We start from the raw sequence: 26556 nt of genomic DNA, 5'->3' as shown, positions 1-26556 counted from the left end.
CCTTATTAACTCTTGCTAGATAATAAGGCTGCACTTCTTTTTAAATGTATTTGTTCAGTTTTGCCTTTCAGACTTTTTACAGGTCTCTTAACACTTACTCATTTAAGTTATTGAGAGTATAGTTGTAACCAAGAGTTTTAGATTAAAGTATTGGGCTGGCCAAAAATTTTGTTCAGGTTTTTCTATAACATTTTACACGAAAACCTGAATGAACGTTTTGACCAACCCAGTAAAAGTGGCTTTTCTGGGAATTCCCCTGGTGGTCTAGTGGTTAGGACACTGTGCTTTCACTGCTGAGAGCCCAGCTTCAATCCCTGATTTGGGAACTAGGATCCCACAAGCCACATGGCATGGCCAAAGAGAAGTGGTTTTTCCAACGGGATGTTAAGTGACTTCAGATGTATATCTATCATAAGCAATGTATTTAAGACTTGCACTTACTTCAGTGCTCAACCAATCAGTGCTTTTTTCCCCCACTTTAGTCTGCTATGTCAAAAAACTGCATCAAGCTTTTGTGTGAAGATCCTGTTTTTGCAGAATATATAAAATGCATCTTAATGGATGAAAGAACTTTCCTAAACAACAACATTGTCTACACATTCATGACACATTTTCTTCTAAAGGTATGTCACAAATTGGAAAGTCAGCTTGTTACTTCCAGTTAGTTAAAGGTTGTGTTTTCATTGTGTTGGTCTTTTGGAGATTTTTTTTTAAAATCATCTCTTTCAGGTTCAAGGTCAAGTGTTTTCTGAAGCTAACTGTGCCAATTTGATCAGCACCCTTATTACAAACTTGATAAATCAGTATCAGAACCTGCAGTCTGATTTCACCAACAGAGTTGAAATTTCCAAAGCAAGTGCTGCTTTAAATGGGGTAAGAACTATATAAGGCAGTAGTCATGTACTTTCAAACTTTCCTTATTACATCAATTCTAAATCTGGCCTTAGTATATACGTAATTTTAACTTATTCAAACTTTAGAAGTCACATATGATGAAAAACTAACCAAATGAAAATGTGTTCCCTCGGCCTTTTGTGTATGTAGCATACTTTGTCACCTTAAGACAGAAGCCAATGTCATAAAATGCTGAGGGTAATAAAACCACTAACAGGAGACATTCCCTTTACTTGCTCAAATTTTTTAAAATGTTACTTGTGATGTTTCTGTTAGTGCCTGTGACTCATAAGGAACTGAAAATCAAGTTAGTAGTCTGCCTATAAAGCCAGTTAAAGCTGGGCAATTGCTTGCTTGTATAGACTTCCATGAAAGCCGTGTTGTAGAAAAATGAAACACCCACCAGCATGTGCAGGCACATGTCCAGCAGCTGCCTCCCAAGGAACAAAATGCTTAGAGGCCAGGGTGGATTAAAGCACTACATGAAGAAGACCTGTGGTACCTACCAGAAATAAAGTATCTTTGAAAACTGACTCCTAGATTAATGAGGCCTAAATTGTTCATGGATCATTCAGGATTTGCTTTTAAAATTCCTGTATAAGTTTTATTACTCATTTTTTTCCCCCATTTTCAGAAAACACTGTTTAAGTCTTCAGTCAAGTGGTATGGTGCAAAGAACAATGGTATTAGTGACTTGGAACAAATGAAATATAAAGACAGTGGTATCATAACACTGGCTTTCTAGTTTTAGCATCCTTCTAAAAGTACCAGAGGAACCAGGATGGATTCCTGGAAGAGTAATAAACATGTGCATTTAAACTACTAACAGTTGTGTCAAAATGTTGGCTTTGGAATTTAAAATCTTTGTTTGGATTTTTGTAGGACTTACGGGCACTTGCTTTGCTCCTGTCGGTACATACTCCCAAACAATTAAACCCGGCTCTAATTCCAACTCTGCAAGAGCTTTTAAGCAAATGCAGGACTTGTCTGCAGCAGAGAAACTCACTCCAAGAGCAAGAAGCCAAAGAAAGAAAAACTAAAGGTTAGCTTTGCAGACTAATAAAATATTGACTTTAGGACAAATACACTCTCCACCACTAATTTTACAGTAGTTGTTGTGAGCCTCCTGAATATAAATGCTAAAAAATGCAAACACCCCCAAAATGATCTTAATGACTCTTCAGAGAAATTTTCATGTTCGTTTTCACAGATGATGAAGGGGCAACTCCTGTTAAAAGGCGGCGCGTTAGCAGCGATGAGGAGCACACTGTCGAGAGCTGCATCAGTGACATGAAGACAGAAACCAGGGAGGTCCTGACCCCAACGAGCACGTCAGACAATGAGACGAGAGACTCCTCAATCATCGACCCAGGCACTGAGCAAGATCCTCCTTCCCCTGAAAATAGTTCTGTTAAAGAATACCGAATGGAAGTTCCATCTTCGTTTTCAGAAGACACATCAAATATCAGGTCACAGCATGCAGAAGAACAGTCCGACAATGGTAGGTTTGAAGACTGTAAGGAATTGAAAGACCTCCACTGTTCCAAGGATTCTAACCTCACTGAGGAAGAATCCGAGTTCCCTTCTACTTCTCTCTCTGCAGTTCTGTCTGACTTAGCTGACTTGAGAAGCTGTGACGGTCAAGCTTTGCCCTCCCAGGACCCTGAGGTGGCTTTATCACTCAGCTGTGGCCATTCCAGAGGACTCTCTAGTCACATGCAGCAGCACGACATTCTAGATACCCTGTGTAGGACCATTGAATCTACAATCCACGTGGTCACGAGGATATCTGGCAAAGGAAACCAAGCTGCTTCTTGACATTAGATGTAGCATGTCTACTTTTAAGGTCGCCTCTCCCCCCACCCGATGCTGTTTGTATAAGTTTCGCCTATTTCTGTTTTCGTGCTTCAGTTCGTCCAGTGCTCTCTGCTTGAATGGCAAGATAGATTTATAGGCTTAATTCTTGGCCAGGCAGAAACTTCAGATGAAAAAATTTGCATCTTCAGTATACTTTCTAAAGGGCAATCAGATAATGAATATGTTTTACGTAATTAAGAGTTCACTGTAGTGGCTTTCATTTAATATGGCTGTCTGGGAGGCACAGGGTCCTCTGGCCCTGTACAATGTAATTTAAACTTACAGCATTTTTACTGTGTATAATATGGTGTCCTCTGTGCCAGTTTTGTACCTTATAATAGAGGCAGATTGCCTCCAATCGCTGTGGTTCTTATTATCAAAATTAAGTTTACTTGTATACGGAACAACCACAAGAAATTTGATTCTGTAAAGAATCCTCTTTAGCTGTGGCCTGGCAGTATATAAATGGTGCTTTATTTAACAGAATACCTGTGGAGGAAATAAAGCACACTTGATGTAAAAATAATTGTTTTATTTTTATTGACATGACTGATTGCTATTCTATGCACTTAATTAAACTGATTGTGATGACTTTTTAATTGTTTACATACCTTGCTTCAGTCTTCTCAGATGAAAGTAATGAGAAAACTGTGAATCGGGAGATGTACTTGTCCACTGTATTCTACTTCATGAGAAATATAGTGACAGGCCAAAAAGTACCTTTTTCCATAGACTTTGCAGTCCTCGCCACTCCAAAGTGCGTAACTGCTGCAGGGAGAAGCATAACAATACAGCCCGCTCGCCCTCACATCAACATGCTTCTGAATGCAACATGCCACTGTTTCACGGCCTAAGAGCTACACACCTTAAAAACCCTGGAGTAAAATAAAGGAAGTACCAACATGCCATTTGTCTCTTCCTGAATTAAAAATTACAGCTGAAAGTAGGCCCGCTAAGACAGGCTTTAGCTTGGGCACTTCGACTATCCATACTCGGAGACGCAGTCTGTTCCCGGAGGAGCATCTGTGGATGGTAACGTTAACAGTCTGATTTCACATTGCTTGCATTTAGCTCAGTGCAGAGTCTAGTCATAGTAAATAAAGATTCAAACAGTGCTTTCAATTCTGTATTAGTTTGTGGATTTCATCTAGTATAAATTATTTTTTTTAAAGGAACACTAGAGGAGGAGGTAACCATGATACTTTCTGCTTACAAAAAGTAATGCCCTTATAAAATCTTCAAACTAACTCAACCATTTAGGGTGGTCAGCTGCAGTAAACCTTTTATTTCTTCAAAATGCTGCTTCTGCCAACAAAATTTCATGTTCTCTTCTTCACAGATAGGAACTCCTTTACAGTCCAATTGTAATTCCGTTTGCTCTAGTGTAGGCACAAAATTCAGTGCAACTACTGCATAGTGTTCTGGAAGAAAAAAAGGAAAGTTCATTACAAAAAGGAAAGTTTATTACTGTACTATGAAAAGAATTTATCCATATAGTACCACTATTTGCTTTTCACAGTAGGGGGTAGAATACTTGAAGTGTTTTTGGACTTAAAAGGTGCTAATAACATACCTTCTGGCCAGTTCCTACATCTCCATTTCATGACGATCTTTTTATTTGTTAACTGAAAACAAAGGGGAAATTCCACTGAAAACATCTTTTAAAACTGTACAATACTACAACAAAGAAAAACACCAAATCCTTTCATGAGCCCCTATGGGAGAAATATGAGAACTAATCAATGGACATACACCCTCAACTTGGTTTATACGCCAGCACCATTGAGGACTGACTGTCCCTAGTGCCAAAATGTAACAGCAGTCACACCAGACAGAAGTGTGGTAGCCAGTACAGAGCTGCTGTCAGCAGGAAGGCAGCTGACATTGGGCAACACACATACTAGTGGCAGAGACCAGAAACTTCTAGACCCAAGAGTTGGGAGGAATTGTACTTGCGTCTTCTAAAAGTCATAAATAGAGGCACAACTGCTGTGAAAGTAAGGCTTTATTATTATTTAGTAAATACAAATTTTTTATTTGCCGTATAACCAGCTTTATAAAGCGCTCAGGTTTCTGTGAGCTCAGATAAAAACCGAAGCACTTTTAAAAACAGCATGAATAAAGCATTTTAACTGAAGAGTCTAGCTTACTTTCCTTTAACCTAAGATTACTTACCAGTTCTGTATATTCACCGGTGATGTTTCCATCAAACATTTGGAATTTCCCTCCTTTTTCAGCTTCTAATACAGCGGGAGATTTAGAAAATTTTTGCACCAGCTAACCAAGGGAAACATACACAATAGACGTGTTATTCTGGCATGTGCTTATCATGTTTTCAACCTATATGTATAACGTAACAGTTACTGTGGTTTTTAATTGTGAATACACAACTTTTAATTACAGCCTCAGTAGACTGTTCCAAATCTCAATGCTGATAAACTCCCCCACCCCGGCTCCCAAACATCCATCTTTTCTGCCCTCAAATCCTTAGGATAGCTTACCTGTCCTCAAGCTACCCTAAAGATTACTAGATCCCTTCAATCAGAAAAACATATGTAGGAAACCAAAAAGCAGCTTCAGTTCTTAGTGGCATATTATCTCCCAGTGTCAGCATTTCTGATTCCAGATACTGAGATATTACTTACATCTTTCACAGTGAAGATTCTGTACAGCTGCTCGATAGCTGTGTCAAAGAGTTCGGTCATGTGCAGAGCCACAGTGGGAATCCTTACGCCCAGTGCCACTGGAGAGGAGGCCTGAATCTCAAAAGAAAAGGTTCCAAAGCATAATTAGCATGACTAGAGATTGTAGAAATTTTACAGTTTTACAGTCTCAGTAAAATATCACAATGTCCCAAACACTATCCTTCCACTAAAAACCCTTTTTAAGCACCACCAATTCTAGTCTTTATTTTGGAAACAGTGGAAACAGAGCCGCTTTGCTCTGTTCCACTCCCAGACTAGGGCTTCACAGCCCAAACCCTACTTGGATATGTAACTATGGCCCAGGGGGCAAAAAGATAAGCAGGTGAAGGACACAGCACTTAAGGCCAAAAGGTGTCAAACTCCCCATCATTACAGTCCAAGAACAAGATCTAAAACCTCCCAATCCTCTGAAAGTGGAGAGATGCTCCTTCCATTGTGGTGTGTGAACTTTAAAGTCACCTTTGTGACTTTGTAGTGTAATGACTACAAAACAGCACTGTCCAGAACTAAATTCAATATTTAACAAAAAGGCTAGTTTATACAGTCCCTTCCATCAAGGATGAAAGTCTCATTTCATCATTTCCCTCCAGAATGGCAGAAGATGCAAGGGTGGATTAACTGGCCCTCCTCAGTATCTTGTATAGTCCTCCATCATCACAGGCTCTTGAAGCTTTGAAGCCTTCGAGCCTGGTGGGCTACAGCCCGTGGGGTCGCACAGAGTAGGACATGGCGAGCTTGCACGCACGCGCACGCACGCACGCGCACACACACACTAAGCACTTCCTTTTCCCCCTCCCTGCATATCATCCACCAGGGGCCACACCTGCAAGGCATTCTCACTCAGTTTCCTTTTAACCGTCAGTTCCTGGACTGCCATAGCTTTGGTTGGTAAGATCATTCCCACTGTAAATTCTATAAAGGAAACATAAGAAATGACTTTAATAAAGCACCTTTTCCCTTCCAGCACAAACAGGCAGAAAACTGAAAACGATATATAAGAATATAAAGAAACACATTTATAGAAAGAATTCCTACAGCATTTTGAGAATTTCAAGACCATTCTGTATCTTTATATGTAAAACTAATCATTGACATGAGTTCCACAGCAACAGATGCCTTTTTTCCTTTTCTTTTTACTGAATGCCTCACTTTTATCTAGTTCTTGACAAAAAATAGCATTTTCAAATGCTGTTTTCCCAAAGGCTCCATTTTATACACTTAACTACTAATAGCTTTATGACTGTCACTATCAAAACCAGACACTTGGCTCACTGCTTCATCAGCACCACCTCACAAAGCTTGGTCTCCATTCAAGCCTGTGGCAGCAGCCTGTGTGAACTCGTGAGAAAAGTAAACCCCAAACCCACCCATGCCAACACTGAGATACTCAGCAGAGCCCAAGGATGAGGCACAGACATACAAGCCCTGCTGGCTACTTTACCTGGCAGGGAGCTTCTCTGATTTAGCAAAGAAGACAATAACCGCAGTTCCACTCAGTGCAGGGATTATCTGAGTAAGTTTCCAACTATACCTGTAATACCTATAGTCACTTTCATTCACTCATTCAACAAAGATTTATTAAGCATCTACTGTATACATCAGGCATTGTGCTAGACATTGGAGATACAGCAGTAGTAAACAGGATAGAGTCCTTCCATGCCCTCATGAAGCTTATAGTCTAGCAAGGAAGACAGACATTAGACAGATAATTATAAAAACAACTGATTAAATAATTATCATTCCAGAAACAACAATTCTGTAGGCAGAATGGTTCATGCTGTATAAAATACTGATAAGCACTAATTATGGTCTAATTCATGGCTAGATCTCAACCTCCAGACTACAATTTATCATGCAGCATAAAGAGCTGATCTCTGGAACCTCGGACATTGGCCTAACCTGGGAATTGAGACTACAGTGCAGACCATTATTTGGGTAAATGGAAAAGGGACCCTCTAGTTCACAAGGATGCCTTCTTTACCCGTCTTAAGTGCCTTCAGGTAATCTCCAAGGGCTTCCCTGACCTTGGCGGTGCCTGCAGTTTTCATAAGATCCTTCAGAATATCCCCATCTCCTTTCTTTTTACTCACGTTCACCTACAAATCAGAAAAATACAAACCGAAGAAAAATCTGGTTTGACGTATTCTTACAATACTGGGACAAATGGATGAGGGAACTGTGATGGGAAGGGAAGGGAAAGAACTGATGTGAGAGAGACGTGACAGGTTTTTCCATATAGTTTGAGAAGATATAAGTTTTTAATCAAGTGTCTACTGAAACTGGTGGCCAAAACTTAGAATGTGACCCCTCATCTGCATACATTTCATGTGTGTATGTATCGTACTGGTGATACAGTCCATGGCGTTCAGAGTCTAGAAACGGCGCTGCTCAATACGGCAGCCGCTTGGTCACGTGGCTACTGAGCACCCACTGAGATGGGTTCAAAGTGCAAAATCACACACATACACCAGACTTTAATGACTTAGCACCAAAGGAATACAAAATAATCTCATGAATAACCCTGATACTAATTACATGTTAAAATGGTATTTTTATATTTTGGGTAAAATAAAAAGTATTAAAACTAATTTTATCTGTTTCTTTTAAATATTTCTAGAACGGCTGCTAGAAAATTTTAAGTTCTTTATGTGGCTTGCATTATGTATCTATTGAACAGTGCTTGTCTAGAGTCCCAAATTAAGTTAATTAGGAAAATCAGGTTCCCACATATACTGGTCTTGGGCTATACTTTTTTTTTTTTTTTGGCAAGGAGGAGAGTTGGGAAAGAGAGGAAGAGAGGGAGGAAAGGAGGGAAGGCCAGGACAGGCAGGGAGAGGGAAATGTCAAAATGCTGCTCTGGGGCTGCTGCTGGTATTCTCAGAAAGAAGAGGTATTGGTTTGAAACTCCCTTCACGTCCCTGTGATTCAGTTGAGGTGGGCGCCCAGTTCTACATTAGAGTTTGTTCTGCAGTGCTACCAACGGCTGAGTCGAAAAGACCAATTTAACATCCTGCTAAAATACTTCTGAGCTGATGGATGTGGACAGAGCAAAGTGAAGTCACAGGCCCTGAGTGCACTGACCACACATGTGAAGCTACCACTTTTAGGGCAGTTCATAGCCTTTAAGAAAGGCAACTCCTGGTAGTTCGGTGTAACTTGCTATCCTGAAGGCCTTCACACTAAATATGTTCACAAATCCTAAAAGACCCTGTCAGACTGCCATCTGGAAATACAGCTATCATACAAAAGATTCCACCCCACAACCGAGCTTTTAGCTTACAAGTGGACACTGACCGCAAACCAAGCATGGGAGTTACACAGGCTCTCTCTCCCCCGACGATGAGAAGAGCCAGTCAAAACCAACACATACTAACTTACATCCAAAAAAATATGACACAACCAAGGGATATCATGGTGAAAAGCCAAGAATTTGCACTATTAAAGGGAAAGAATAAAGATACAGAGGAGGAGATACAAAATCCCATTCACCAAGCTGTGCACAATACCTGAGCCCTTCCCAGAATAGATACAGTTGCATGCATCTGATGATACCTTTGAAAGGTGATGCGGAGGCCGTGGAGGGTGCAGTCCATGGCTTCCCAGGCATGCCCTTCCTACCACATCACTGCCCACACCTCACCCCACCTCCCCACAGCGCAGCGCAGCTTCCTTCTCAGCAAACAAGCCCTTCACCACTCACCAGAACTACCGCACAGGCACAGGCTTTCAGCTGCCCAGTATGTACAGCAGAAACTTGATTTAAAACCAGAAAAGAAAGAAATTCCATCAGATACCTCACCTCAGTGTCATCTACTTCATTCTCTTCAGACAGGCTGGGTATTTCAATCAACCCCTTGTGCTTTGCACCAGATTCTCTAATGATACCTAAAATGAGCAAAAGGTTGTCTTCAATTACAAAGTAACAACTAGTTTATGTAAAACTGCCCTGCCTAACTGAACAGCCCACCCCCCTCACAGGGCGCAGCCTTCCCCCACAAACGCCCATCACATGCATGTCCAAACCAACTCTGGTCTCCCGGCCCACATCAGAGGTTCAGTTCCTAAGAAAGCTGGGCTGGGGGTGGGCAGTTACAATGCAGACAAGGGAATTCCCTGGTGCTGCCACTGCAGGGGGCAAGGGTTTGATCCCTGGTCAGGGAACTAAGATCCCATGGGCCGCATGGCAAGAAGTACAGTGCTATTATTAGACTTATTTTTTTTAAACTGCACATGAAATCAGGGTCCACATGGAAGCATAAGAGTGAAGTAAGTAGGTCTGTTAACTGGTGTTTCTTTTTTCATTCCCCAATATTCTTTAACAAGTCAAAGCATGATAAAGGACTATCCTGAAGAAAAGGCACAGGAAGGCAAAAAGGGACACTGAGTTCTGATCACAGAAAGAGGGAAAGGGAGGGAGGTGGGGAAGTCTGCGTGGATTCCCCCACGCAGCTAATGTCTTTCAACACCGGGTGTTGACTTCGGTGACATCAAGATGGTGACACAGGTGATTCCCAACTTCAGCACCCCTCACAAGAAGAGCAACCAGCAACTGTGCAGGGACAGGACACCACTGTGAGAATCCCAAACCCAGAGGTGAGGCTGAGGCACGCTTCTGGATCAGAGACAGAAGAGGACTGCAGTAGAGGGGGTGAGGAGTGGTGATACTCCGACCAAGCCCCGAGGCCAGCACAGAGCCCCACCGAGCGCCCCCACTGCAGTTTCCCAGCAGCAAAGAGGGCAGGCTCCCCGGCGTTGTTGGGTGCTTCCTCGGAGGCCAACCGGGGTCTCAGCATGTGGAAGCCAGAGGGACTCAGGCTTTCAGCAGCCAATGCTCAAACCTCGATGGACCGTGTTCCTGCTTGAGGCAATACACGAGCAGAGCTCAGCTGGCGATTCTGCTTGATGTGGGTCCCCGTGTGACAGGTCAAGGCCAGCTGGGGAGTCTCACAAAGGTGGGGAAGCAAATTCACAGCTCCACTCAACTGCTGAGTGTGGCTTCCAAGCCTGACCATCCAGGAAGCCGGACCAGAGAACCCGGGCAGCCCTGGAGCCCATTCACACAGCCCCCTTAGGCAGAGAGCCACACCAGCAGTCTTGCCCGACTACAGAGTATAGCCTCCGGCCCTGCGTAGCCAGGGAGCCTGAACAGTGACCCTAAGTGGCCTTGGAGTGGAGCCTACAGCCCTGCCAAATTGCTTAACACAGCTTGGGGCCTTGTCCAGACAAGAAGCTCAGCAGCGACCCTACCCCACAGAGAACAGCCTCTAGCCCCTCAACTGCAGGAAACAGGTGGAAGCCTCTCTTGACCAGAGAGCCCAGCCAGCAACTTTGTTCGACAGCGGAGCACACCCAACAGCCTATGGATGGTGAAGCCAACCCTGCAGCCCTGCCCAACTTCAAGGCACAATCTGTGTCTCCATCTGATCACAGAACACAATGGAGGTTAAGGTCCTACCAAGAACTCTGCCTGCAGTTCTGCCTGAACAGAGTCCAGCCAGGAGCACCACCTGTCAGGAAGCAGAGCCTGAGACCCCCACTCAACCAGAAGTGATGGCAGAACCCAGCTCAGAATCCTGCCCAACCATGGAATCCAACCAGTGGCACCACCCTGCCAAGGTACACAGCCAGGGACTCTGCCTGACCACAGGTAACCACAGAGCACATCTAAGGCCCCATGTAACCGTGGAGCACAGCCAGCAACCCTGCCTGGTCAAGGAGCCCACTGAGCAGCCCTGCTTGAATATGGAGTCAGTTGACTCACCCAACCATAAAGGCCAGCCATTGGTAACCCCCCACCCTGACCTCAGAGCACACTCAACTGGAGACCCTGGCAGCGAGTCTTCCCCACCCATGGACATGATGAGCTGACACATCCAATAACCCAAGCTGAAAGGTGATGGATTCTCCCTGCCAATGCAAACCTGTAAAACATGCAAGAGACCAATTCCTTACACAGGCAGCTACTAGTGCAAGGAAACAAGGTTCAGAAGAAAACTGAGCAAACATGAGACCACCAAAAGAACCTAATGAAGCTCCATAACTGACCCTGAATAAATGAAGATGCATGAAGTATGTAATCTGGAATTCAGAATAAATCTCTTAAAGAATTCAGCGAACTATAAGAACACACAGACAACTCAAGGAAATTAGGAAAACAATGCATGAACAAAACAAGTTCAAAACAGAAACTGTTAAAAAAGGAAAAAAAGCCCACAAACTGTTGGAGCAAAAGAATACAATGACTCTACTGAAGATCAGAGAGCTTCCACAGCTAACTTGACCTAGTAGAAGAAAACAATGAGTACTTAACCCATCTAGAAGATGGGTTATTCAAAACTGTCCAGTCAAAGAAACAAAAAGAAAAAGAGTGAAAAAAGAACAGGAGACTCACGTGATGCCATCAAATGAAACAAGATGTTCATTATTGAAGTTCTGGAGGGAAGAGAGAAAGGGCCAGAAAGTCTATTTAAAATAATAATGGTTGAAAACTTTCCAAAACTGGGAAGAGAAATGCACATCCAGGTTCATAACGCCCAATGGTCCCCCAGGTAGGCTGAACTTAAAAAAAAAAAAAAAAGGCTACATCAAGACACATAAGAGTTGAACTGTCAGAAGTTAAAAACAAAAAATTCTGAAAGCAGAAGAAAAGTGACTCTTCACAAACAAGGGAGCTTCCATAAGGCTACAGGTGGATTTCACAGCAGGTTTGACAGGCCAGCAGTGGGATGATATACTCAAAATACTGAAAGAAACAGTATGTCAACCAAGAATACTATGCCCAGAAAAGCTGCCTTTCAGAAGTAAAAGAGAGACAAAGATATTCCCAAACAAATAAAAGCTGATGGGGATTCAATGTCATTAAACCTGCCTTACAAGAGATGCGAAAGAACATTCATCAAGCTGAAATAAAAGGATGCTAGTTAGCATAATAAAAACTATGTGTAAAGCTCATTGGTAATGGTAAATATACAGTCAAAATCAGATGATCCAAAATTGGAATGGTAATATGTAGTTCTCTTACAAGTCTGCATTAAAAGTTAAAAAACAAATGTACTTAACCATAACTATGAGAATTTAAAGTAACTATAACTATGAAAACTTCTACAATGTAAAAATATGTAAACTGTAACATCAACAAACTAAAATGTGAGAGGTGAAGAAGTATAAATTTCTGCATGCTATCAAAATTAAGTTGTTATCAGTTTAAATAGGATGTTATAAATATATTTTATATACACCTCAGGTTAACCACAAAGGAAAAACCACAAAAGATTATGGTAAGACTCAAAGCATATCACCTCAAAAAAGTATCAAAGGACTATGGAGCTAGAAAGGGAGGTTTAAGTCCTTACCTATCAATAGTTACTAAACATAAACAGATTAAATTCCTCAATCAAAAGGCACAGAATGGCTGAATGGATTAAAATATCAAGATCCAACAACAAGACAGTATCTCACAATAGACAGTCTCTCTACAAGACTCACTTTACCTTTAAGGATACATATAAATCAAGAGCAGAGGGATGGAGAAAGAAATTTCAAGCAAATGTTAACCAAAAGAAAGTAGGAGTAGCTATACTTATATTAGACAAATAGACTTTCAGCTAAAATGATCAAAAAAAAGGTCATTATATAAAGCTAAAGGTGTCAATTCATCAATGATATAACAAGTATACTTAAGCATCTAACAGCACCTAAATAAAGCAATTACTAACAACTTATAATGAGAAATAAACAGCAATACAATAATAGTTGGGGACATTAATACCCTACTCTCAACAATGGATATATATCATCCAGACAGAAAACCAGTAAGGAAATACCAGATCTGAACACCACAGACCAAACACACCTAACAAATGTATACTGAACAGTCCATCGAACAGCAATAGAATATGCATTTTTCTCAAGCACTCACAGAACATTTTCTACAGTAAATCATAGGTTAGGCCACAAAACCAGTCTGAACAATTTTTTTAAAGATAAATTATAACAAATATCATTTCCAATAAAAATGATAAGAAACTAGAAAATTCACAAGTAGATGCAAATTAAAATATTCCTGAACAACTAATGGCTTAAAGAAATCAAAGGCAAAATTTTAATATATCTTGGTACATATAAAAATGGCAACACAAACCCTTATGAGATGCAGCAAAAGCAGTTCTAAGAGGGAAGTTGGAAGCTGTAAACTCATACAAGAAATAATCTCATATAAAGAGCCTAACTTTACACATCATGGAACTAGAAAAAGAAAAAAGTAAGCCCAAAGTCAGCAGAAGAAAATAAATAACAAGCAATCTACAGATTCAATGCAATGCCTGGTAAAATTCCAACTACATTCTTCACAGAAATAGAACAAAACAATCCTAAAATTTGTATGGAACTACAAAGACCCCAAATAGCCTAAGCAATCTTGAGAAACAACAAAGCTAATGGCACCACACTTCTTGATTTCAAACTGTATTATAAAGATATAGTAATCAAAACAGTATAGCACTGTCATAAAAAACAGGCACATAGATCAACAGAACTATAATAGAGAACAGAATAGACAGAAAAAAGAGCTCAAAATAAGTCCATGCTTATGTGGTCAATTAAGCTAAGATAAAGGAATCAAGAAAATACAGTAAGGAAAGGACTGTCTCCTCAACGAATGTTGAGAAAACTGGCATCCATAAGCAAAACAATGATACTGGACCACTATCTTATACCACACACACACACAAATTAATCAAAGTGAACTTAAGACTTGAACCTAAGACTTGAAACCAAAAAAAATGTCCTAGAAGAAAACACAGATGATAAGCTCCTGGACACTGGTCTTGGCGATGATTTTTGGACTTACCACCAAAAGCAAAAATAAACAAGGAGGATTAGTCAAACTAAAAAGCTTCTGCACAGCAAAGTATATAAAGTAAACCTACTGGATGGGAGAAAATATTTGCAAATCGTGTAACTGATAAGGGATTAATATCCAAAGAACTTGTAAGACTCAATAACAAAAAACAATCTCGTTAGAAAATCTGAAGAGACATTTTTCCAAAGAAGACATACATACAAATTCCTCTGGGACAACATTAAATGCACCATTATGCTGGGGTCCCTGGAGGAGAACAGAGAAAGGACCTGAGAAAATATTTGAAGAGGTAACAGCTGAAAACTTCCCAAACATGGGAAAGGAAATAGTCAAGTCCAGGAAGCACAGACAGTCCCAGGCAGGATAAAACCTGAGGAAGACACTGAGACACGTAATAATCAAACTGACAAAAATTAAAGACAAAGATAAAATATTAAAAGCAACAAGGGAAAAATGACAAAAAATATACAAGGGAACTCCTGATTTCTCAACAGAAACTTTACAAGCCAGAAGGGAACAGCATGATATATTTAAGTTGATAAAAGGGAAGAACTTACAATCAAAAATACTCTACCCAGCAAGACTCTCATTCCACTTTGATGGAGAAATCAAAAGCTTTATAGACAAGTAAAAGTTCAGAGAATTCTGCATTACCAAACCAGCTTTACAACAAATGTTAAAGGAACTTCTCTATGCAGGAAACCCAAGAAAAGGAAAAGACTTACAGAAAATAGAAAATGAAAGAAAGAAAGTGAAGTCTCTCAGTCGTGTACGACTCTTTGCGACCCCATGGAGTATAGCCTACTAGGCTACTTCATCCATGGAATTTTCCAGGCAAGAGTACTAGAGTGGGTTGCCATTGCCTTCTCCAGGGGAGCTTTCCGACCCAGGGACTGAACCCGGGTCTCCCGCACTGCAGGCAGACACTTTACCATCTGAGTCACCAGGGAAGCCCCAACCCAAAACAATTAAGAAAATGGTAATAGGATCATGAAAGTGAAAGTGAAGTCATTCAGTTGTGTCTGACTCTTTGCGACCCCATGGACAGTAGCCTGTACCAGGCTCCTCCGTTCATGGGATTTTCTAGGCAAGAGTAGAATCATACATATCTATAATTACCTTAAATATAAATAAATTAAATGCACCAACCTAAAGACATAGACTGGGTGGATGAAAACACGTGCACTTACCTTGCTTAGCACATCATCCTGCTTAACTATGTAATTATTTTATACTATTCGGTTAATCATGTTCCCATTATGGCTTGCAATTATAATGATCTTTTATATTTTGTCTGATCGATTTTGGCCATTGATTGTGAAAACTGATAAACACTTTTACTACTGTGATTTATTTATTTTCACTTTTTCTATTTCATATTCAGTGTTCCCATTCCATTCAGTTTGTTTTACAATTTCTCCATCTCTTTTTCTATCTTGCTCAAGCCTTTATCAAGCACAGTAAAAAACTTTTGTATACCTATATATAAATATGTATATATTTTAGAAAACTTAGAAGAATTTTTGCCTAACTAAAAAATTTATGACACTTTGATTCCACTTGTTTGACTTAGTAGGAACAGAATGCTAGATTTCTAATTAAAAACAACAGCTATGCAACAAGCAACGAAGGTTTACTGTATAGCACGTGGAACTATAGTCAGTAACATATAATAACCTATAATGGAAAATAATTTCAAAAATAATGTTTGTGTATTTATGTATAAATGAATCACCTTGCTATGCATCTGAAACACTGTAAGTCAATTATACATCAACAAAATACACATATTAAGAAAACAGCAAAGACACGGAAGCAACCTAAGTGTCCACCAACAGATGCATGGATAAAGAAAATGTAGTATATACACACAACAGAATATTATTTAGCTATAAAAGAGAAAAAAATTTGCCATTTGCAGCAATCTGGATGGAACTTGAAGGCATTAAGTAAAATAAGCGAAAGAAAAATAAATACTATTTGATCTCACTTATATGTGGAATCTAAAAGAAAACAAAAAGTCATAGATACAGAGAACAGATCAGTGATTGCAAGAAACAGGGAGTGGCAGAACGGGTAAAATGGGTGAATGTGGTCAAAAGTACAAATTTCCAGTTACAAAAAATAAGTCATAGAGATGGGATACACAGTATGGTACTATAATAAGACTATTTTACATATTTGAAATCCTAAAAATTCTCATAAGAAAAAAGAAAAACTTGGAACTGTATGGTGATAATATTAACTAGACTTATTGTGGTCACCATTTCTTGATGTGTACAAATATAAAGATATATATATTCATTATAACCCCAAGTGAATATAATATTATTTGTCAATTATATCTCAATACATAAGGGAATAAAGATTAGAACAAAAATAAATGAAACAGAATAAGAAAACAATGGAAAAGATTAATAAAGAGCTGGAACTTTGAAAAGACAAAAATCTTGACAAAACTTCAGCTACACTAACCAAGGGGAGAAAAAGAGGACTCAAATAAAATTAAAAATGAAAGATGAGACATTACAACTGATATCACACAAATACAAAGGATAATGAGACCACTGTTAACAATTAAATGCTGTAAAACTGGACAATCTAAAAGAAATGGATAAATTTCTAGAAATATATTTCCTACCAAGCCTGAACCATTCAGGACTAGAAAGTCTGAACAGACCAATTACAATTAAGAAAACTAAATCAGTAATCAAAAAAAACTCCCAACAAAGAAAAGTCCAGGACCAGATGATGTCAATGGAGAATTCTACCAAAAATTTAAACAGCTAACATCAATCCTTTTCAAACTCTTCCCAAAAACTGAAGAGTGGAAACACTCCTAGACTCATTTTAAGAGGCTGGTATTACCAGGATACCAAAGCCAGTTAAGGATGCTACAAGAAAAAATTATAGACAAATATCCCTCATAAATAGAGATGCAAAAATTCTCAACAAAATACTGGCAAATTGAATTCAACAGCACATTAAAAGGATCATATACTATGATCAAATGGGATTAATCCCTGGAATGCAAGGATGGTTTAATGCCCAAGTCAAATCATGCATCACATTAACACAATGAATAATAAAGATCATATGATCATCTCAATCCAACCAGAAAAAGCTTTTGAGAAAATTCAGTGTCCTCTGATAATAAGAACTACCAATAAACTGGGTATAACAGAAACATGGAGAAGGCAATGGCACCCCACTCCAGTACTCTTGCCTGGAAAATCCCATGGACAGAGGAGCCTGGCAGGCCACAGTCCATGGCGTCGCTGAGTCAGACACGACTGAGCGACTTCACTTTCACTTTTCACTTTCATGCATTGGAGAAGGAAATGGCAACCCACTCCAGTGTTCTTGCCTGGAGAATCCCAGGGACGGGGGAGCCTCATGGGCTGCCGTCTATGGGGTCGCACAGAGTCAGACACGACTGAAGCGACTTAGCAGCAGTAGCAGCAGCAACAGAAACATATCTCCATTATAATAAAGACAATATAGGTAACAACCCCACAGCTGACATTATACTCATCATATGAAATGTTGGAAGCTTTTCCTCTAATATCAGGAACAAGACAAGGGTACCCACTCTCACCACTCCTACTGAATAGTATTGGAAGTCCCAGCCAGAGCAAACAAGTAAGAAAAAGAAATAAAAGCGTCCAAATTGGAAAGGAAATGGTAAGATTACTTCTATTTGTGTAGGACATGATCATATATACAAAAAATCCAAGAGATTGTTAGAATAAATAAATTCAGTAAAGCTTCAGAATACAAAATCAACATAAAAAAATCAGTTGCTTTTCTAAGCACTAACTTAATGAACTATCTGAAAAAGAAAGTAAATATTCCATTTACAATAGCAGCAAAAATGGTATAATACTTAGGAATAAATTTAATCTAGGAGGTAAAAGATCTGTAACTGTAAGATAATGATGAAAGATAACCAATGTTCGTGTCTTGAAAGAATACTGTTAAAATGTTCCCACTACACAAAGGCATCTGTACATTCAATGCAACCACTATCAAGATCCCAGTGGCATTTACAGAATTAGAAAAAACAATCCTAAATTCACACAGAATCACAAAATACTCTTGATAGTCAAAGCAATCCTGAGAAAGAACAAAGCTGGAGACATCACAATTCCTGATTTCAAAGTTTACTACAAAGCAATAGTGGTAAATATTATGGTACTGGCATAGAAAAAGAGACATATCAATGGAAAAGAATCAAGAGGCCAGAAATAAACCCTTGCATACATGGTCAACTAATATAGGACATGGGAAGCAAAACTACTCCATGGCTATAAGCTACTATCTTCAGTAAATGGTGCTGGGAAAACTGAATATTCACATGAAAAGGATGAAAATGAATCCCTATCTTACACCCTACATAAAAATTAACTTGAAATGGATTAAAAACTTAAATGAAAGACCTGAATCCATAAAACTCCTCCTAGGGAGAAACAGGGGAAAAGCCCCTTGATGTCAGTCTTGCAATGATCTTTGGATATGATACCAAAAGCAAAAATAAATAAGTGGGACTAGTCAGGCTAAAAAGCTTCTGCATGGCAAAAGAAACAACAAAATGAAAAGACAGCAAACAGAATGGGAGAAAATAGTTGTAAACTGTATCTGATAAGAAGTTAATATCTGAGGAACTCATACAACTCAATAGTAAAAAAAAAAGAAAAAATACCATTAAGATAGGCAAAAGACCTGAATATCTATGCAAATAAAATATTCCAATGCCCAACAGGTATATGAAAAGGTGTTCAATATCGCTAATCATCAGGGAAATATAAATCCAAACCACAAAGAGATACCGCTGCACCCGTGTTAGAATGGCTACCTTCAAAAAGCGATAACAAGTGTTGATGAGAATGTGGAGAAGAGAGACCCCTATGCACTACTGGTGGGAAAGTAAACTGGTGCAGTCAACTATGGGAAACAGTAGAGGTTCCTCAAAAAATTTAAAATAGAATTACCATATGATGTAGCAATTCCATTTCTGGATATATAGCCAAAGAAAATGGAACCACTATCTCAAAGAGGTATCTTCACCGCAATGTACAAAATGGCATTATTTATGGAAGTCAAAACATGGAAACCTAAGTGTCCATCTATGGATGAATGAATAAAGAGAACATGACATGTTTACACAATAGAATATTACTCAGCCACAAAAATGAAGGGAAATCTTGCCATTTGTGACAACATGGATGGACCTTGAGGGCATTATGCTAAGTGAAATAAGTCAGAGAAAACCAAACACTGCATGATCTCGTTTATATGTGTAATCTAGACAAACCAAACTCATAGAAACAGAGCAGAATGGGGTTTGCAAGGTCCGGGAGGGAAGGGCGGTGAAGGTGGTCAAAAGATACAAAGTGTACAAACTTCAGCTTACTTGATGAGTAAGTTCTGAGGAAGGTAATGTATACCATGCTGAGAAGTACAGTTTTATTCACTTGAAAACTGCTATGAGCGCAGATCTTAAAGGTTCTCAACATATGCAGAAAGAAAACTACAACTCTATGAGGTGATGGATGTCTTTTCTTAACTAACCTTACTATAGAGTCATTTTGCAATATATGCATACAGTAAATCATCACACTGTACACTTTTCACTCATACAATGTTATAAATCAACTATATCTCAATAAAGCGGAAAAAAGCTAAATTTAACTAAAATTTAGTTTAAAAAAAAAAAAAAAAGCAAGACCAAAGTATTGCCTCCTCCCCAGCAGGTCCCACTAGCCACCTCTAGGACTCACTACTAGAAAAGAAAGCACATAGGGTCAGGGAAGCACTGGTGTGCCTGCCCTCTGGCTCCTGCCAGGGACTAATCCTGCAAAGGAGCTGGTTGCTGCTTTGAGCTAAGGGAGATGGAAGAGATACAAGATCAAAAGCTTCCTTGGGGCTCTCAGAGCCCTGTCTTGGGGAGCTGTATAAGGAACCAGGCCCTGCAAGAGCCAGCAAGAGCCACTGAGGGAGCAACTGATAGGCAACCTCCAGCCAGAATATTCCAAGGCAGGAGTGGGGGGCTAGTTTTGATGCTCATTAAGAGGGTGGCTCAGACGGTAAAGCGTCTATCTGCAATGCAGGAGACCCAGGTTCAATCCCTGCGTTGGCAAGATCTCCTGGAGAAGGAAATGGCAGCCCACTCCGGCATTCTTGCCTGGAAAATCCCATGGACGGCGGAGCCTGGTGGGCTACTGTCCATGGGTTCGCAAAGAGTCGGACACGACTGAGCGACTTCACTTCACTTCAAACGATAAACTGTGGAAAATTCTGAAAGAGATGGGAATACCAGACCACCTGACCTGCCTCTTGAGAAACCTATATGCAGGTCAGGAAGCAACAGTTAGAACTGGACATGGAACAACAGACTGGTTCCAAATAGGAAAAGGAGGATGTCAAGGCTGTATTATTGTCACCCTGCTTTTTTAACTTATATGCAGAGTACATCATGAGAAACGCTGGGCTGGAGGAAGCACAAGCTGGAATCAAGATTGCTGGGAGAAATATCAATAATCTCACATAAGCAGATGACACCACCCTTATGGCAGAAAGTGAAGAGGAACTAAAAAGCCTCTTGATGAAAGTGAAAGAGGAGAGTGAAAAAGTTGGCTTAAACCTCAACATTCAGAAAACTAAGATCATGGCTGGTCCCATCACTTCATGGGAAACAGATGGGAAAACAGTGTCAAACTTTATTTTCCTGGGCTCCAAAATCACTGCGGATGGTTGTTGCAGGCATGAATTTAAAAGAGGCTTGCTCCTTGGAAAAAAAAACTATGACCAACCTAGATAGCATATTAAAAAGCAGAGACATTACTTTGCCAACAAAGGTCCATCTAGTCAAGGCTATGGTTTTTCCAGTCATCGTCTATGGATGTGAGAGTTGGACTATAAAGAAAACTTAGCTCCAAAGAATTGATGCTTTTGAACTGTGGTGTTGGAGAAGACTCTTGAGAGTCACTTGGACTGCAAGGAGATCCAACCAGTCCATCCTAAAGGAGATCAGTCCTGGGTGTTCACTGGAAGGACTGAAGCTCAAACTCCAGTACTTTGGCCACCTCACGCGAAGAGTTGACTCATTGGAAAAGACTCTGATGCTGGGAGGGACTGGGGGCAGGAGAAGAAGGGGACAACAGAGAATGAGATGGCTGGATGGCATCACTGACTCGATGGACATGAGTTTGAGTGAACTCTGGGAGCTGGTGATGGACAGGGAGGCCTGGCTTGCTGTGATTAATGGGGTCGCAGAGAGTCGGACACGACTGAGTGACTGGACTGAACTGAACTGAACTACCTCCCTGGGCTCTGGCCTGGCTTAAATCAGCAAGACAGTCATTAGGATAGAGGCCCAAGGCCACTAACTGGGCAGCTCTCAAGAATGGAGATGACTCAAGCTGAGGTCCAAACTTTAACACAGCACAATCCTCCAGAACCAAATCTTACCCTTGCTCCTCGTTTTTTCAACAAGGATTTTCTGAATACAGGCTGTCTACCCAGCAAGGAGCTAGGCACCATGGGAGAAATGCGTTCATTCAACAAATACACAACCTTTCAGGCAGTAATCTGTAAACAAAACTAATCAGTCCCTGACCCAAAGACCCAAAGAGTGAAAACAACCAAAAAGTCTATCTACTGATGAATATATAATCAAAATGTGCTACATCTATACAACAGAACATCAGTCAACCATGAAAAGGAATGAAATGTGCTATAAGACAGATGAACCTTGAAAAGATTATGCCAAATAAAAGAAGCAAGTCACAAAAGACCAAAAACTGTGTGATAACATTCATAAGAAATGTCCAGAATAGGCAAATCTGTGGAGACAGAACATAGATCAGTGGTTGCCAAGGACTGGGCAAGTGACAGGTAAATATTTTTGTGGGAGAGATGAACATGTTCTATAACTGACTGTAGTGATGGCTGCATATTCTGTGAATGGGGAGAAAAGGGGGATCCAGAACAACAATAATATAACTGCATGTAGTGTGCCAAGTATAAGTACTTTCAGGAGAAACAAAGCAGAGAAGGGAAACAGTACAAGAAAAGGATCTGATATTTTTATAGAATGGAGACAGGTGACATTTTTATAGAATGAACTCAGGATGCAAACCTGAAGGAGCCAAAGGAGCCAGCATGCAACAGTCCAGGGGGAGAGTGGTCCAGGTAGCAGCTCCAGGAAATACTAATGCTCACGAGTGCCTGGCCGACTGAGTCCTGCTGAGAACAACCAACTAATTCAATGGACATGAGTTTGAGCAAATGAGATGGTGAAGGACAGGGAAGCCTGGCTTGCTGCAGTTCATGGGGTCGCAAAGAGCTGGACACGACTGAGTGACTGAACAACAAGAAGCTCCAAATGCTGGGAGAGAGGGAGGCCCATGGCAGGCGGGGCAAAAACTCCACATGTAGTAAGGGTGTCTGCAACCGCAAACACCAATTTAGGGGCCCAAGCAGGAGTTCTAAAAATATCTGTTGGACTTCTCTGGTGGTCCAGAGGATAAGAATCCTCCTGCCAAGGAAGGGGACACAGGTTCAATCCCTGGTACAGTAAGAATCTACATGCCAGCTGAACCACTAAGCCTGTGAACCGCGACTACTAAGCCCACGTGCTGCAACCGCTGAAACCCATGCGGCTAAGGCCTGTGCTAGGCAAAAAGAGAAGCCATCGTAATGCGAAGCCCGTGCAACACAACGGAGAGTAGTCCCGGCTCGCAGCAACTAGAAAAAGCCCACGCACAGGAACAAAGACTCAGTGCAACCAAAAATAAAAATATCTGCTGAATGAATGACTAATGAGTCAACTGTATCTGCTGAACGAGTGACTAATGAGTCAACCAACTCTGCTCCACCAACACTGCACTCTACCCTACCAGTACCTGGAGGCCCCTGTTACCTTTCCAGCCCAGCTTGATGTTCCACTCATAGAAGAAAATCAGCTTTCCTTTGCGGCTGCTGCAGGAAGCCTCGCCTTCCACCTGCTTCAGCTCACTGATCTCGCAGCGGCCAGCCTCATTCTCCACGGTGATACCCACCAGGAGTTCACGAAGCCTCCCCTTGGACCAGCTGGTGGCATCCCGCTCTGTCCTGCCAGGACCAGAAGGGCAGAGCCGTGAATGGACGCTCTTGCTGGTATCCACACGCCCATCCCTGGCCCAGTCCAGATCTGCCCAATTCCTCTCAACCATGTGAGAGACCTGCCACCCACAAACTTAGAAGCACACCTCTCAGACCAGTTTTCTACCAAACATCTTCTAATTCTCATCAGTGATTTAAGATATGCTGGGAGGCATGGCTTATTTGGGAGAAAGGAGGTCTAGAAATTTCACCTGTTGGAAATGGAGGGGCAAAGCCTGGGCCACATGAAAAAGTAATTATAACTGAGATAATTTTTATCGTAATAAGACAAATTATTAAGTGTTTTCACACGTATATTATCTCACACAATCTTCCCAAATAATGTTTCCAATTTAGGGGAATGAAAATAAGCTGAGAGAAGTCTATTAAGTGTTCATGGAGGCAAGGCTGGGAAAGAAGAGGTCAGCCCTTCCCACCCCCAGGCCAGGACGTCCCCTTCCCACCAGACCCCCTCCACAGCCCCGAGAAAGGCTGCCCTCACAGGCTAAAGCCTTGCTCTGCCCTGCACCTGCCTCAGCATCACCTTGATGGTCCCGAGGTAGCATAGCCCTTAGCCTTCAGAGGAAAGGAACATAGAACATCACTTCCTGAAAGCTCAGGCGGAAGGGGGAGGGAGGCAAAAATTGGCCCATACACTAGATGAGATTGAAAAAGGATGAGTAACTAGTTCCAACTTCTAGAAGGCAGGCGCACTAGAGACCCATCAAGTTAGATGTGGAGTTCAGATCCAAATTTGTTTTCCTGTTGTTTCCACTACAGACGTAAAACACACACACACACACAAACTTTTCAGCTTCATTTTAATTGCCCCCAAGACTTCAAGGGGCTGGGGCGGAGGGTCAGGGGAGGGTAGCTCCTGAGGTCACACAGACTACCAAAGCTGAAGAGGTAAGTCAGGAACGACTGCTACTCCTAGAGCCCAACCCAACTTTCAAACAGCAAAGTCAAGTCCCAGAGCCAGTGAGGGTAAGACCCCAGGTCTCCAGGCTTCAAGGGCTCCCCAAGCCCCGACGCTAAAGACAAGCATCTGCACCTGTGCAGCCCTACAACCCTCCCCGCTCCTCCCGCCCGGGGCTCGCCGCGGCCAGGGGACCGCCCCGAGACCCGCGGCCGCCCACCACCCGGGAGCCGGGCGCTCGCTGAGGGTCCCTCCCGTCCCTCCCGGCGGCTTGCGAGCGAGGAGGCCAGCCCGGAAGCCGCGGCCCCGGCCCCCGCCCGACCGCACCAGTGCCAGTTGTTCACGTTGGTCCCATCCTCCCGCTCCTCCACGATCCAGCGCGGGTCCCCCTGTCCCCACTTGGCCATGGCAGCGTGGCGGCGCGGCCTCGGCGGAGAACAAGGAACGGCCGCGGCGGCGGTGCGGCTCCGTCGCCGACGTTTCCGGCCGGCGAACCCAGGAGCAGAGCGTTCGCGGCGCCCAGAAAGTGCCACAATCCCCGCCCCCTGCGCCAACCTGCCCCGCCCGCCCCGCTGCGGAGCGCCCGGGGAGCGCGAGCCGGGGCCGGGCCGAGCCGAGGGCCCGGGGCGCGCGGAGGGGCCCGAGGGGCGGCGGGCGGCGGGCGTCTGGGCCCAGGAGGCCGGCGCGCGGGAGGGGGCCGGGCCGGAGGTGGACGCGGCCGGCGAGGGGAGAGGTCACGGCCTGGGAGACCCGGGTGGGGGGCGGCGGCTGCGGTTGGGAGAGAGGTCCGAGCCGCGGCGCTACGGAGAGGCGCCCCTGGAGGCCAGAACTCGGCCCCGGAGGCCGGGTCGGGTCTGCGGAGGCTCTGGGGCCTGCCGCGGGACTTGCGAGTGCAGTGGCTGGGAAGGGGCAACCGCCGCCGCCTCCGGAAGGCCGGACGCCTCTCCCCGACTCGCTGTTATTACCGCAGTGTTGGCAGAGGGGGGCGCTGAGTAAGGGGCGCCTGAGCGCAGCACCCGGGTGCAGGCGGGAACCGCCCGCGCTGACGGCCTTCGGTCCTCCCGGGGTCCTTGCCCGAGCGCTTGGTTTGCTGCGCGACCGACTTGCCGAGGTCGGAGCGCGCCCTCTTTACTGCACAGCTCTGTTGTGTGCAAAGTTCTCAGGAGTTGGTGCCCTCTGGCTCTCCCCTGGACGCCACCTCTCACGCCTTTCCAACACCTGTCCAAGTAGCACGGGCCACCAAGGTCCTAGTTACTTAGGGAATGTTTACATTTTATTCATGTAATGATCCTTTGGAGATGACAAAAGAAGGAGATTGCAAGAGTGTATTATTGCAGCTTGATGCAATTGTACAGAAATTAGTGATTCCTGTAACGAATTTCCACCTTCCAGCAAAAACTTTGCGTCAACTGTTTGGAAAATGTTCCCGACAGGTCTGAGGATGTTTAGTTAGAAGGCAGAACACGTATGAACGTTGGAAGTCTGCAGGTAGTTCTGCGTTCTGCTTCACTGTGATGACCTGTCCTCTCCCTGTGATCTAGTCTTCTCAGAACTGGGGGAGGATATTTTTCTCCATTTGCTTACTGGAGATACTAATTCCAACCTCATTTTTCCAGAACCTACCACAATTTTGTAAACAGACTGCCTCAGTGTGTTTTGACCCCCCCAAACAAAATGGCATCCTGATTTCACCTTTTAGACTTTGTCAAAAGCACGGAGAGCGAACACACGGTATCAAGTAGAAAAGAATTAGATTAGCAATACAATGAAATACTATTCCATCCTTAAAAAGGGAGGAAATTCTTACATAAACCACAACATGGGTGAAACTTGAGATTCACATTATGATCTTAGTGTGAATTTAGCATCTTAATATTATATTAAGTGAATAGGCCAGTGACAAAAAGACAAATACTGCATGATTAGACTTATATGAAGTATTGAGAGCAAAAATCATAGGGACAGAAAGAACAGTGGTTGCCAAGAGTTGAAGGGAGGGTGGGCATTATTACTTAGTGGGTATAGAATTTCAATTTTACAAGATGAAATGAATTCTGAAGACGGGCAGTGGTAATGGTAGCACATTATGAATATACTTAACACCACTGAACTGTAAACATAATGGTTACAGTGGTAACTTTTATGTGTGTTTTACCACAATAAAAAAATTTTGGATA

General features: G+C 42.3%; 2 protein-coding genes across 6 annotated transcripts in view; one reads left to right on the top strand and one right to left on the bottom strand.

The window, feature by feature from the left end:
* The window catches only part of USP34 (ubiquitin specific peptidase 34), a 219721-nt gene extending 216374 nt beyond the window's left edge, over positions 1-3347 (top strand). For 2 of the 4 annotated variants that reach the window (XR_005718281.1, XM_040224000.1), the window contains 4 exons: positions 483-623; positions 730-873; positions 1777-1936; positions 2105-3274. Coding sequence is in view for 3 of the 4 variants with exons in the window: in XM_040224000.1 (XP_040079934.1) it covers positions 483-623; positions 730-873; positions 1777-1936; positions 2105-2712 (1053 nt within the window). In the remaining variant the exon portion in view is untranslated. Of the gene's footprint in view, positions 1-482; positions 624-729; positions 874-1776; positions 1937-2104 lie in introns of all 4 variants that reach the window. The other 2 variants (XM_040223999.1, XM_040223998.1) reach the window with 1 other exon arrangement.
* Positions 3269-24925, bottom strand: LOC120851316 (activator of 90 kDa heat shock protein ATPase homolog 2). Of its 2 annotated transcripts, none has more exons than XM_040224005.1 (9): positions 24707-24925; positions 23240-23430; positions 9256-9341; positions 7438-7552; positions 6280-6368; positions 5397-5507; positions 4927-5028; positions 4325-4376; positions 3269-4172 (listed from the first exon to the last, which is right to left on the bottom strand). In XM_040224005.1, exons 1-9 carry the CDS (start codon positions 24784-24786, stop codon positions 4000-4002), a joined length of 999 nt encoding a protein of 332 aa, XP_040079939.1. In that variant the 5' UTR covers positions 24787-24925; the 3' UTR covers positions 3269-3999. The 2 variants fall into 2 exon arrangements, with proteins under 2 accessions (XP_040079939.1, XP_040079938.1); XM_040224004.1 differs by having other exon boundaries at positions 5397-5513; positions 24707-24903.
* Positions 24926-26556: the final 1631 nt, after the last annotated feature.

The sequence above is a fragment of the Oryx dammah genome, unplaced genomic scaffold (genome assembly GCF_014754425.2).
Source record: "Oryx dammah isolate SB20612 unplaced genomic scaffold, SCBI_Odam_1.1 HiC_scaffold_25, whole genome shotgun sequence".
In the NCBI taxonomy this organism is placed as follows: domain Eukaryota; kingdom Metazoa; phylum Chordata; class Mammalia; order Artiodactyla; family Bovidae; genus Oryx; species Oryx dammah.
This window is presented reverse-complemented; position numbering and strand designations above follow the sequence as displayed.

What these genes read in the sequence shown, in the direction of transcription:
- LOC120851316 (XM_040224004.1), bottom strand. Translation starts at nt 24,786, where the DNA reads ATGGCCAAGTGGGGACAGGGGGACCCGCGCTGGATCGTGGAGGAGCGG. An exon ending in AACGTGAACAACTGGCACTG is followed by an intron (nt 23,431 to 24,706) that starts GTGCGGTCGGGC and finishes TGGTCCTGGCAG; the next exon opens with GACAGAGCGGGATGCCACCA. An exon ending in ATGAAGTAGATGACACTGAG is followed by an intron (nt 7,553 to 9,255) that starts GTGAGGTATCTG and finishes TCTGATTTGTAG; the next exon opens with GTGAACGTGAGTAAAAAGAA.